The sequence below is a fragment of the Epinephelus moara genome, chromosome 1, assembly GCF_006386435.1.
Source record: "Epinephelus moara isolate mb chromosome 1, YSFRI_EMoa_1.0, whole genome shotgun sequence".
In the NCBI taxonomy this organism is placed as follows: Eukaryota; Metazoa; Chordata; class Actinopteri; order Perciformes; family Serranidae; genus Epinephelus; species Epinephelus moara.
Window position 1 is genome coordinate 48,800,857 of NC_065506.1, and position 14,569 is coordinate 48,815,425.

The 14,569-nt window shown below is 43.4% G+C and overlaps 1 protein-coding gene and 1 non-coding gene across 6 annotated transcripts in view; one reads left to right on the top strand and one right to left on the bottom strand.

The window, feature by feature from the left end:
- Positions 1 to 398: 398 nt before the first annotated feature.
- Positions 399 to 471, bottom strand: trnar-ucg (transfer RNA arginine (anticodon UCG)). The gene has a single exon. It is a non-coding gene; the product is annotated as a tRNA-Arg (tRNA).
- A 6,355-nt stretch (positions 472 to 6,826) lies between these two features.
- The window catches only part of LOC126388604 (circadian-associated transcriptional repressor-like), a 30,964-nt gene continuing 23,221 nt past the window's right edge, over positions 6,827 to 14,569 (top strand). For 2 of the 5 annotated variants that reach the window (XM_050041842.1, XM_050042149.1), the window contains exons 1-3: positions 6,827 to 6,987; positions 8,577 to 9,036; positions 11,420 to 11,495. In XM_050041842.1, the coding sequence (XP_049897799.1) occupies positions 8,620 to 9,036; positions 11,420 to 11,495 (493 nt within the window). In that variant the 5' untranslated portion in view covers positions 6,827 to 6,987; positions 8,577 to 8,619. The other 3 variants (XM_050042067.1, XM_050041910.1, XM_050041993.1) reach the window with 3 other exon arrangements.

Here is a 14,569-nt window from a genome sequence, read left to right on the forward strand (position 1 = left end):
GAGTGAGGGAACTGCCTTTTCACACCACTGAAGCTGCTTCTCTTTTTGGAACCACCGTGGAGTCTGTAATAATTTTGCTTTCAGCCATGCTTGTTGTTGCCGTGGGTAACAGTATGATGTCAATATGTCAACAGGTCGAAATATCGCAAGTATCGAGATATGAACTTAATCATATCTTGATACTACAGTCAATAGTTTTTCATATCATATTAAAAAGTACTTTGGTCACATCCTGAATGACATGGCATGAGCATAGTTGGAGGTTTGGTGCCTTGCACAAGAGAATCTTAACAGTGCCCAGGAAGCAAACTGGCACCTCTTCAGGCTATGCTACAAACTCAGTCTGTACTACATGAACAGGTGCCCGTCTGATTCCAAAGCTACTGCTGCTCTGCATGCGACCACGAAGGGACTCGAACCCTCAATCTTCTGATCCGAAGTCAGACGCCTTATCCATTAGGCCACGCGGTCAGCTGGTTTCATAATATCAAGGTACCAATACCACACTGCAAAAGTATCACGTTAAAATCCTGCATTGAACATGTTACTTCAGTGAGAGCTCATTTTAAACGTCTAACTAATGATTATTTTCATTATGGATTGATCTGCTGAAAACAGTGAGAAATGTTTGTCACAGTGACCCAGAGCCCAAAGTGACACCTTCACAGTGTTTGTTTCATCCAACCAACAGTCCAGACCTCAACACGTCGTGTACCTGATGTTTGTGATCATGTTTTATTTAGTCCGTCACGTCATCAGGTCGTGAAGCTGGTTGAAGCCTGTTGTTGTTTTAAATCCCTCCACTGTGAGCTATTCCCCTGGCGGTATTGTCATCACACACACACACACACACACACACACACACAGGGGTAAAAGCCATCCAAACCTTCGGACCACCAGTGAGGGTGAACACACTTACATGTGGAGAGTGTGTGTGTTAATCTCCCACACGGCTTCACTTAGTGCTTCATTAGAGCCGACAGAGCATCGATCAGCGGCTCTTCATCTCCTCGACGCTGCAGGAGGGCAGCTGCTCAAATCCCTTTTAATTACAGATGAATGGGATTATGTGGTTTGAGAATTTCACTCCCTCAACATACACACACACACACACACACACACACACACACACTGAAAGGCTGACTCACACTGAGATCAGAGTTACACCAATAAATCAGCTCGCTGTTGTATCAGGACTTTCATTAAATATCAGCTACCAGCTGGTCTCGACCTTTTGCTCCCTGAATGTAACTGACTGTAAAATGTGGCAGGAAATGTTTTGCTTCTAACAGTGTGTCTGAAATCACATACGTCTGTACTAAACACTTAATGGATAATTTTACAGGGCTGCTGAAGGCTTCATAGTTGATCACTACACCAATCTTACAAAGGCGGACGACACTTGAACGGTTTCTTCCAGTTTGTTTTGCTATGGAAGCTAACGTTAGCTAATGTGCTAAAAAGGAAATACTTTCTCCCTAACCTGATATGAAGTGTGCGGATGATGGCCTCCGTCCAGTCCTTTGGTCTTATCACATTTAACCATAGTTGTCTTTGTTTGTTTCATCGAATCCCGCTAACAGACTGTTCCAATATCAAAGATCCTTTGAATTCTACTGAGGACAGAGGATGCAATTACCCACAATTCTTTGTGTACGATTTGCTGGAACTGAAGGCGGGGCCTCTTTAATGTCGCACACTTAGGCACACGCTAGCCTGCTCTAACATGTGTTCACCGAATGCGAGGAAAGCGTCTTGCCTAGCCTCTGTAGCCTCTTTGACTTTGAGAGGCACGAATCGTTTCCTTTGCACATATTTCTCTGCTGTTGTTCGAGGCTGAGACTTTGCAGGTCTTAGTTCATCGAAGTGTTTTCATTCTCCCTTTTGTTGGCTTTGAATGGAAGTGAACAGGAGGGGAAAACACGCTGTTAATTTGGCTCATGTGTGTCCCTTATTGGGTGTTCGACTTTAAATGGGACCATAATTTGCGAAATGAACATCATGCTGAACTGAAGAAGACTTGAGCGATTGAGACCATAAACTCAGTATGAAAATGTTTACTGAAGTGACAAATCAAGTGAGTTTGCTCATTTTCTCATTGACTTCTATACAGTCAGAATGGAGTCGCCCCCTGCTGGCCATTAGGAAGAATGCAGGTTCAAGGCAGCTCAGTATTGGCTTCATTTTTTAGACCTGGAGGTTACATGCAGTTCTTCAACACATGGTTAACAGCCTCTGACTCAGTCACAAACCCCTCCTGGTATTAAATGTGCATGTTTTGTTTTTCTCCACACAAAACACGGTGGAGCGTCCACTGTCCGTCTGTGCATCATAAAGATTAAACACACACACACACACACACACAAAATGGATATTCCCCTTTAAGTGCACGGACCACTGAAATCCAACCTCTCTGCAGAAAGAGACAAATGTAAGTGCAGCCTTTGTTCACTCTGCCTCAGTGAAGGCTGATGTAAAGGGCCATTGTTAGAAACTATGTGCAGAGGGTTCAAGATTTCCTTTCTTCCCGTCTTATCCAGTATAATGTTATCACTAACAGGATATGACACACTTGAACAATTGTGGTTTCAGTGGTCTTAAGCTGAGTGGAAGTGCAAGTCATTGCCGGGCAGAAAGGAGCAGGCTATGGAGTGGACAACTGATAGGCTCAGTGTGGCGAGGAGTAAAGTGAGTGTGGACAGGAGGCGAGGGGCAGGAGGCCACCAGAGAGCAGAGGATTTAACACAAAGCTCTGTTAACTCCACGGATCCAGCTCATGTCACCAGGCTCTTACTGAACCTGTCAGGACCTAAAGAAATCTTTATTTAGTCTTAATGTGGTTGTTAGGTGTGAGATCAACAGATCATTGCCACCATGAGGGGACTTCCTGTCTTTTACCCTATGATGCTGAAGTTGTACTGCAGTTAAAAGAGCTCTAAACAACATACAGAGTGCATCTGTACCTGCACACACCTCTCAACATGGAGGTGGCAGCTAGCGGCTAGTGCAGAGTGGTAGTGATTAGCTTCAGTGGGATGTGAACAGAGAGACTCAGGGTGCTTTCACACCTGCCCTGTTTGGTTCGGTTGAGTCAAACTCAAGTTCGTTTTGCCCCCTCAGTGCGGTTAGTTTGGGCAGCGGTGAACTAGCTGCTGCTAACATATCTTCTTACTATATAATGAGGAAAACTCTGTGTGTGTGTGTGTGTGTGTGTTCCACGTTTTTCTCCTCACTGACTTGGTCAATCCATGTGAAATTTGGCACAGTGGTAGAGGGTCATGGGAGGATGCCAATGAAGCAATATTACATCAATTGGCCAAAGGGGGGCGCTATAGCAACCCATTGAAATGTCAAACTTTGAATGGGCATATCTCATGCCCCGTATGTGGTAGAGACATGAAACTTTGCACAGAGATGCCTCTCCTCATGAGGAACACATTTGCCTCAAGAACCCATAACTTCCGCTTATATAGATTTTCCGCCATTTTGAATTTTTTGAAAAACACTTCAAATGGATCTCTTCCTAGGAAGTTTGAGCGATCTGCATGAAACTGGGTGAACATAATCTAGGGACCAATATCTAAAGTTCCCTCTTGGCAAAAGTTGGAAAACTTACTAAAACTGAGCTTCTATAAGGCAATGAATATTGCGGAGGGCGTGGCTCATCACATAAAGGTGTATAACATCTCAAGGGTTTCACCCATCACCACGCAACTTTGTAGGCATATGACCACACATAATCTGAGGGGACCCCTCCATTATTGACCCCATCAAACAAAATGGGGGCGCTAGAGAGCTCATTTCTTATCTAGGCCTAACCGCCATATGGATTTTTACTAAACTTGGTAGATATGTAGAACAGGACGCCTCAAGGTGACTGGAGAAATTTAACTCTAATTGGCAACTGGGTGGCGCTATAACAACAGAAAAATGCTTCAAAATGGCTAAAATGCGACCGATCGCTGTGGCTCCCCCTGTGGACCAATGTTGGTGTTTTTTTATAGTTTGGTATGACTAAGTCATGGTATGGTATGCTGTACATAATCACGGAAACTGTCAGTGTGTCATTCTGTCAGTCAGTCATTCTGTCTGTCCCACGTTTTTCTACTCACTGACGTGGTCAATCTATGTGAAACTGCACATAGGCATTGAGGACTGGCATAGGTAGAAGGTGACAAAGCTACCAATGGGTATGGACTAGTATCCCAAATTACAAAAAGCTTTATAAAGCTAATGGTGTGATGTTCATCATGTGCCTGACAGTATCCTCACACAGTTTAAACCCAAAGATGAGCAGGAACATGTTAGTGTGAAGCCTGTAGTTTGAAATGAGAATGCATCATTTTCAGTTGATTTGCTCATGAGTGTGTTTCAGCTGATTTGGTGGTTTGTCAATATTTCACAGCATTGATTGAACAGTGTAACATTCCTGCAGCTCTCTCATTTATTGCAGACCATTTGGGCTTTGACACAGTTGGCAGTGAAGCCACAAACAGGAAATGGGCCATAACTCTGCAACTCTTCTCCATTCAGGTTAAAAATTGCTCAGTGGGCAGATGAGTCCTCATTGTGCTGGTGCAGAGATGGAACAATGGGTGTCTTGGCAGAGAGATAAAAAATGTCCTCAGTTCTACAAACAGTCAGAGGGGCTGTGACTCAGGAGGAAGAACAGGTCGTCCAGTAACGGGAGGATCGGATGTTTGATCCCTGGTTGTTCCAGTCCACATGTTGAAGTGACCTTGCTCCTGAAGGCTGTCCCACTGGTGTGTGAATGTGTGTGTGAATGATTAGATCAGATCCTGATGAGCAGATTGGCACCGTGCACGGCAGCCATCATGTTTGTGTGAAAGTGTTGAATGTGGAGTGTAGTGAAAACACTTTGAGTGGTCAGAAAACTAGAAAGGTGCTACATAAATGTGAGTCCTTTCACCTCTCCAGATTTGGAGCTTCCATACAAACACCTAAGCTGCGTTCACACAGACACATGGGAACTAGACCAGGGTGTTTCCCCTCCTTCATTCTCAAAAAAATCCCATCCACACAAGCAGTGTTAAAAATGTAAAACACAGCCAGCACCAGGGGCGTAAATCCAGACAGTGCAGGTAGTGTGGTTGCACTGGGGCCAGTTATATATCCAGTAATAAAATAATTCTGAAATGGCTATTCTGCATAATCAGTGTGTTTAGTGCTGGTTTCTTAAAGTACATTTTGATGCTAATACCTTAAGTAAAATATTGCATGTGGGACATTTACCTGTACACGCTGCTACTTACTATTAGGTGTCTCACCTGGCAGCTGTAGTAGCTCCGCCTCTGTCTCCTTCCGTGCTCCGTCCTTCTTTACGCAGTCATGGTGAGAGCTGGAGGACACATCATACAGGCAAAGCTCCTGCTGCCACAACTTTTATCTTTCCTAGACTCGACTATTGCAGCTATTTATATTCCTGCCTCAGTCTGAAGCAACTCTCACGGCTACATCTGGTTCAGAATCCTGCTGCAAGACACACGTTACACCTGTCGGAGCATCACTGCACCGGCTTCCTCTCCATTTTAGAATTAATTCTAAAATTTTATTACTCACTTTCAAAGTAGACTTGCACTAGCTCCTGAGTATATATACAGATCTCTGAACACCCAGTGAGCCTGAACGTGCTCTGAGATCACCTGTCAGCTGTTTCTTGCTGTTTGCAGGACAGATTTTGTGACTAGAGGGGATCAGGCTTCTGCTGTCAGACCTCCCAAACTCTGGAACGCACCACAATCATTTACATCTGTATCCACGTTTAAAACATTTAAAAACACATTTTTATAAGATGCAATTTCCCAGTGTTAAGTGTCTGTATATGTGTGTTTTTGTGCATGTGTGCTGAGGCTTGTGCACAGAGCAGGTTTATGTATGTGAATGTATGTACGTATTTATACACTTTATGTATATTTATTTGTTTTTATCACTTTGTTTGACCTCTTTTTTACTGTTTTACCAAGATGGTAACGTCACAGAGCGCTTGGAGTCAAACTTTTGTTACTTCTATTGGCTTCCCTCGCTTTCATGTGTCATGACGGGGCAACAGTAAGAACACACACTATGTTTTTTGTACTCTTTATACCTTGTTGTGTGCACTTTATCTTTTATTATTTCTGACTTGACTCTGAGTGTTTTTTGCACAAGAATTCCTACAGACTGTGTGCAGGCGTACAAATGGCAAATGAAGTCATCTTATCTTATCATTTTGTTATTCAGTGATACTGCAGTGTTTATAAAGTTGCTTCATTTAACTGTGTTTATTGTCTCATGAAACACCTTGTAACATCTGTGCTGTTAAATGTATTTTTATTATTTTTATTATTATGTGTCTGTTATTGTTCTGCATCATGTTTAATGCTGAGTTGATTATTTTGTTTTTATAATGCTGTTAATGTGATGTTTTATTGCAGAGTGTTTGTGAACCTGCACTTTTAATTGTGCTCAGGCTAATTAAAAAACAGACATTTCCGGACTATCCTTTAACGCAGCATTAATTAGTCCCTCCGCAGGTCACGTGCCGCAGCGCCTCTGATCCAATGGGAGGGTTTAATTGAATGAACAGTGACGCCATATTGTTTCGTCATGACGTGATCACGTGCGTGTTTCTTTATTTGCAAATTTTTTATTTATTTTTCCACCATCGTTTTAGTGTGTGTGTCTGCGCGCACGTGTGCGTGTGCGTCAGTGTGTGTGTGCGCAGCGGCGGTGAGGAGCTCCAGACCGGAGACAGGAGACGGTTGTGCCCCGCCCCTCCCGGACACGTTGCCCAGGGAGAGGCTGCACGGGCTGGATGGGACGGGACTCTCGCCCGCCTCCCTGCGTCTGCTGCCTGCATGGTTTCACTCCATCATCAGTCCGCTCGGTCTGTCGGTGCGCACACACACATACTCACTCACACACACACCGTCTGCTGCTGCTGCATGTCCTCAACTCACCGGACGGGAAACACACGGAACACTTCTGGTAAGTGACGGTCTGCTGCTCACACACACACACACACACACTCACACACACACACACACACCGCCTCGCTGTGCCAGCTCACCTGGATCAGGATATTTTACTGTGATAATAACGAGGAGCAGAGAGGCTGCAGCGCGCACACTGACGCCGGGTTGGAGGTGATGTCTGCGGCTTGACACGCAGCTCTGCACCGCTCCTGAACATCCAGGTCAGGTTCATATGTGTGTGTGTGTGTGTGCGTGTGTGTGTGTATGTGTCATCTGCTGCTCAACTTCCTGCAGCATTTATTCATTAGTGCATGTTTTAAATGTTCTCTGCTGGTGTGTAAATGTTTCCATGTGCACTTGTATCAGCAGCGTGTGTGTGTGTGTGTGTGTGTGTGTGTGTGTGTGTGTGTGTGTGCATGTGGACTGACAGGCGAGAGGAAACAGGTCCATGTGTTTGGATGCTTTTTCTTACATAATGTTGGACGACCTGCCCATTTGGAAGAGGCAGAGGAGGGTTATTTAATCTACTGGCCTGTATGTTGAGTCGGTGCAGGCTCTGAGTGCAGGATCCAGGATTCATGTTTATACTGGGATTTAAACAGATGACACCAGAGCTGCAGGAGGATTGAAAAAATACTGAGCCTATGAGTCAAAGTGTCCCGAGCACAAACCTCTGCTACTTCCTGTCAGGGCCCCAGAAAAAAAGTTTTCTGTACATCCTAATTTATTTTCCCCACATTCTGTGTATTTGTTTGAGTGTTCAGTTAGATTTGATGATCCACATAAAATCTGCAGCCATTTTAATTTGTGTTTGAGCAAAATACCAAGAGTTAACTGGTGTGAGCCACCAGCCAAGTGCTGGTCACATATGCAAGTGTCTCTTTGCTTGATTGCCGTCACTCATCAGCCAACAGAAACAACAAGCGGCTGATAGATTCTGGATTCATCAGCCACAGTGGCAGATGGATAATAAAGTTAATTTCAACCCTGGTATGAGCTGCTTTCATGTGAATATTTTTTAGTTTTATGCCACAGTAAAGTGAATATCTTTGGAGTTTTGGATGGTTGTTTGGACACAGTGAGACATCTGAAGACATAAACTTTGGTTCTGGGAAATTGTGACGGACATTTTTATTACTATTTTTTTTATATTTTATAGACCAATGATTAATCAGTGAAATAATAAAATAACCAAACAGATCACCGTCAGATTATTCGATAATGAAAATAACAGCTCTGGTCTAAATGCTGTTTCCACTCTGGAGGAATACTGAATCCTTCATTTTTATTTTATTGATGTTTTCATGTAGGTCTTCAGCTTATAACAACCAACACAAATGAATCGGACAGGAATATTCAGATGTCTCGTTGCCATGTTTCACACATTTCCCAAAGTTCAGCCTGACATGTTTGGTGCCTTCCTAAAGTTTGGGATCTACAGTTGAGTTTGAGATGAAGTTCAGTCGGTTTGATTGAAGTCAGTGGGGTTCAGAGGTTAAAATGTTTTCAGAGTAAAGAGACATGATACACACACACATGAAACGATATCTTCTGACATGCTGTCAACAGCGAGGTGTGTGTGTGTGTGGTGTGACTCTCCAGCAGGTCCGTGATGCTCTCTGCTGGCTGACCGTCTAGCTTCATCATGTCAACCTCAGACTCGGATTACTCCATTGACTGGCTCGCCAGCGATGAGGACGACTACGACAGCCCAAAGAGATTAAGTCCTCAGCATGTGGAGGAGTCGCCAGTACCGCCACCACCATCATCATCATCATCATCATCAGCCTCATCCTTAAGGGAATCTCCTACAAGCTGCTTCGTCTTGAGCCAGAGGAGGAGGAGGAGGAGGAGGAGGAGGAGTGACTGCTGTGACTGTAAAGATGGAGGCAGCTGTGAGGTCGACCCTCCAGCTGCCGTGCAGACGTCGACTGTCAGTCCAGTTCAGGGATTTACTTCTGTTTGTGAGCAGCTCTCTGTGGAGTCGAAGCATCACGCAGCCCGGAAGAGACTCTGTGAACAGACTCAACCAGACACTGAACATGAACTGTTATCACACAAGGTGAGACGCTTCCTGTTGTAGAGTTATTCTGAAACCTGTTTCACTCAGTATGTTTACATGACATCAGAGGAAACGGATTTATTGTGTCAGTACGACTAAAACTGGACTTTTTACCCTGTAAACATGTCAGTGTGAGTGAAATGGTCCTGCAGTGAATGTGTCACAGTGCGACTAACACACCCAGATCATGTGACTCCTGCATGTATACAGTCAATCAGACCCAAACTGGCCGAGGCGCTCTGAGCATGCTCCACAGTTTCCGCCCCGGGCTTTGACCCGGAAGTCCAATAGCATTAAATGTGTAAGAGAAGAAGAAGCCGGTAACAACATGGAGAAATCTACATCCAGAGCCGTGACTTTTTGGACGGACCAAATGTACAGAGCTGTAAAGTTGTCCACCATGGTACCAGTTAGCTGCTAGCTAACCGTAGCTAACTTGTTTGTCCATTGTTTGGTCTGTGACGTAATAGGTCAACAGGAAAAAGGTCCAATACTAACAAGCTGAAAGGGGGCATATCTCCACCTATCGTAGAGGAGTCGCACATACTTGGCTCAATAAATGGATTCCCCTCCTGTGCTTGTATACTGGGACAAGGACAGTAGACCAGTTAGATGTCCTCGTCCAGCTGGGACTGTAGCTCCACTTTAGTGTGCATGTAAACGTACTGAGTGAGGGCTGATGTCTTTCACACACTCTGTATCACTAAACATGATCTTTTGCTGTTGTGACTGTACTGCTTTAGAAAACCAAAATTCAGATATCTGCCATGAAGGTAAAATTTAGGTGCCAGAGAAAGTTTCAGTGATCAGACTCAGGTGTGGCGTCAGTCCCTCAGCTTATCACTTCCTGATCAAACAGTGAAGGCTTCTCTTTATAGCTGCTGTTTGGCATCAATGATCACCTACATTAATACACGGCCAAAAGTGTGTGGACAGTCTGTGGTGCATCATTCTGCTGCTAATAACACCCTCACTCTCCCAGTTTTAAGATCGTGGCTACCAAGAGTGAAGAGACTATAAACATCTACGTAAAGTGAGATTACAACACTTTTAAATGAGGAAATAAGAAGTAATTTCCCTTACAATCAAAAAGTTTAATTAATGAGCATAACGTCACTTATAGACATTGTTCAGCAAAGGTTACATAATCTGGCTAAAAGTGACCTGGCGTGACGTCACCCACTGGATTGTGGAGATCCCTCACAGACCGCCTGTCACTCAAGCAGCCCTGCTTTTAAATACATGTGACTTTGGTCCTTAATAAAACGTAAATGGTTGAGTTATATAAAAATTCAGCCCCTGTACAGTTGTCATGAATGTTGAAATTAGCTATGGAGACCGCAGCAGTCTGTGGGAAGTGACTCCCTTTTGGAGCCAGCCTCAAGTGGACATTGCAGCACCTGCATCCCTGCTGATGCCGTGCCAAACTGCCTGTCCATCTCAAGCTTCATTTTACACTCACTCATGAACAAGACTATGAGATCCATGCACTCCTTTGCTTGGGGCTGTAGCATAAAGATTCCAGTCAAACAGAGGTGAGGACGATAACCTGAACCACAGCAAACACACAGAGACCAGAACTGCAGGACAGAGCAGGGGTGTCCACATATTTTTGGCCATATAGTGTTTAATGCAGAGAGAGGAGGCACAGAAAGCAGCTTCTGTGATCAGCAGAGTATAATGCAGCTACATGATGGTCACAACTTGTTCTTCCATCTTGTATCTCTCCACCAGCTGCTGTCAGAAATGTGTTGTCAGAAATCAGTAACAGAAACGTAAGGAGCAGGACGGTTGAGGACAAAGTGTTTGCACCCTAAAAGTAAACTCCAGAGTGGCTGCAGGGAGGCATCAGACTCCACCCGCTGATATCAAACAGTGTAAGAGGATCTCATGGTGCCAGTTTTCATCTGCTGCTGCCGCGGCTCATGTATCCGTCTGAAGGCGATGGCGCTCAGCTCGGCGAGCCACGTGTGAAGCTGTCGATTGCAATCAGTTTCTCCATTAGCTCGTGTCAGCTGTTAATGGCAGCCTCTTACTGAAGCGCCTGCGGACACTTACCTTCAGTGTTAACACACACTAATGGCATCAAACGGGGACGCTTGTAAATGTGTTATCAGTCACTTAGCTGTCGATCAATACGTTACTGACAATATGAGAAATAGGAGAAATTCAGAGAAGCTGTAAATCATGTGCAGCAATACACACTGACACACACACAGAGTCATTACATTAACTGAGGTCTTGGTGATTATGTTACTTATTTTAGGAAAGCAATAAGCAGAGCTCGGCTGTGGATGGGTACACTTTAGTAGCTATTAGAAAGCACTTTGCATGCTGCGGCTCTGATAGCATGAATGCTAACTCACTTATCTGTTCCTCACAGTGCGCCGAGCTGCAGTGCTACATCCAGCCTCTGTCGTCCATCCTGCGGGGCCTGAGATCAGGCAGGTACTCTGAACGTAAGTGTCTAATCCCTCCTGTGGGTTTGTTAATGAACACGCTGCTCTGTGCACATCACACTGCTAAAGATAAACGTGTCAGGATGGTTCATGTAGAAGTGGAGTGGTTATAAAAGCATGTCTCTGGATGTTCTCCTGAATCAGACGGCAGGTGGCTGACAGAATATTTTACTGCTGTGGTGAAGTCAGTCGGTCCAACACTTTGGTTCAGAGTTAAATATCTGATCAGCTGAAATTTGATCCAGACGTTCATGTTCCACAGAGGATGAGTCGTAATGATGGTGGTGATCCTGCATGTGTCAGACTAGGGCTGTGACCATGAACGCATCACTGCAACACTGCAGTCACGTTACTGCTGTCATGATGTCATCACCATCATGGCTTTTATTCCTCCGTGCTGGCGATAGTCATGGCTGTTTGTCCAAATTTGGCACAAACATCCACTTGGACTCAACAATGAACTGATGAGTTTTTGGTGGTCAGAGGTCAGTGTGACTGTGTCTGTGAACGCAATATATCAAGAAAGTCTTGAAGGAATTTCTTTTAAACTGGCACAAACGTCCTCTTGAACTTAATAATGAACTGATTCAAATTTGGTCCTCAAAGGTCATGGTCTCTGTGACCTTGCAAAGTCTAAGAAAAGTGTCTGTTAAATTATTATACTCTGCTCTGTAATGATCATTATTAATGGCTCATGAAAAATAAAAATACAACACCTGGCAATAGATCAGTTTTGTTTTTGCACAAATTTTTTACACCTGAAGGTGTGACAGGTGCGTTGGAAGAAAGTGCAGCCTTTAAAACAATGAGAAGAACTCCACACATTGTCTCACTTACTACTGAAATATTTATTAGTGTGAATGCTTCAGCTGCCACTCTGATATTCAGATCTGTTCTCTTATTAGTTCTCTCCATTTTTGCACCTTTTTTGGGTTCGCTACTTCTTCTGCAAACTTTGTGCTACTACCACCTCTACTACTACAACTACTGCCACTACTTCAACTGCTATTGCTATTAATACCACCACTGCTACTGCTACTGCTACAACTACTGTTACTATTACAAGTTACTTACTAGTACTTCTGCTACTAGTACTACTGTAACAACTACAGCTTCTACTACTACCACTATAACCACTACTAATACTGCACTACTGTTACTACTACGGCTGCTACTACTACAACTAGTACCTACTTCTATTATTACTACTATTTCTGCATTTTCAGCCATGATTTTGAATTCATTTCAGCATCCACATGCATTTTCCTCTGGGAAAGCATTTTCTAGTTTGATTACAAGGTTTCATTGGTTGAATCATATCCCATGACGCTTTCATAAACCTGATGAAGGTCCGACAGAGTGAAACATGATCACATATTTCAGCAGTGAGTGAGACAGAGTGTGAGATATTTTCTTATTGTTCACACATTTTTGTATCAAAATCGCCTTTTGTCTGCAGTGAAATGTTTTATTTTAAGCATTATCATGAATGAATTCCAGTCGGCCTGTAAACACCCCCCTGTATATTAACAATCTCCTGTTCATCAGCCCATAATAACAATAACAATAACAATAATAATAATAATAATAATCTTTCTTTATCAGATTTATCCTGACTTCCTGTTTTAGTTGTAGATAAACTTCTGGGATCAAAACACCGCCTCACTGTGATTTAGTCTGCACATAGATGATTGAAGATTATTAATATAAATGTCATCATTATAATATATCTAATTAAGATCCAGCGTTCATCAGAGAACAATGAGAGTCATGAAAAGCTTCTGATGCTAAATGACAGTATTATATTCCTTTGACTCGCAGATTAATTCGTGTTCATTTAGGAATAATGAAAGCTGAATGTGGACAGTGAAATCCTGAGGGAGGCAGAGTCTCAGCGTTACAGCTGCACAACAACAAAAAGGATCAAAGGCCTCACGAGTCATTTAACATCCTTTTAAACTCAAACTGCTTCAGAGATGAAAGCGCCCATCAAAGACTCTCTGTTGTTCTCACTACTGAGGTGAGTTTCGAGCTTCAGAGCGCCGGCTTCGCTGCTTCCTGCACGCCGCGCCAAACATGAGAGTCATAACATTTCTAAATAGACTCTGGCACCACACCTCACCGCCTCTTCTGTGGACGGTGAGAGATGATGCTCTCAGACCACAGTACAATATGTGTCTCATATCGAATCAACATCATACGATCAGTTAAATGTTCACCTAAAGTGTAATAAACTCTGATTCAATCTTCATTTTATAAATCGAGCCTCTGCACTGTCAACTCATAACCAGGAAGTCAGATAAAAGGAAGATGATCCCCTACATTAAAATGTGTCTCGGATCCAGGTCGTATCTGGATTTGATTTGGTAACTGATGACAGTTACACCTGTTGATAACACGTGTCTCAGGTGTCCACACTGACATCTGGTTGTAGCCGTTCTCATTTCTTAGCCACAGCTTCATAAATGGCTCGGTTGTGGGGTGAGTCGTTAGATTTCACTTGAATACTTTTGCTGGACCAAATTGAAAGAAAGCCGAACCACCTGGTCTGGTCTCAGCCCGTAAAGTCAAATGTGACACAAACATTCACTCAGACTTGAGGATGAACTGACCAGATTCTGATGTTCATGGGTCAAAGATCAAGGTTGCTGTGACCTTGTTCGTTTCATTTTCTTGAACGCCATATTTCAAGAGGATCTTGAGGGAATTTCTTCAAATTTGGCACAAACGTCCACTTGGACGTAAGAATAAACTGATTTGAATTCTGTGGTCAAAGGTCAGTGTGACCTCACAAAACATGTTTTTCTCCATAACTGAAGAATTCATTCACTAATTATGACCAAACTTGACACAAATGTCTAACAGGATAAAATAATGAAGGTCAAAAGGTCAAAGGTCAGCTTGACTGTGACATCATCATGTTTTAACGTCATATCTCAGGAACAGAAGGGGAGACATTTGGTCAGATACTGAATTGGTGACTCTAATCTTGAAACTGTGCTGATTGTATAGATCTTCTGTGTGTGAAGCATCCATGTTTTCACTGACATGGATGGAGACTGTCAGAGACACTG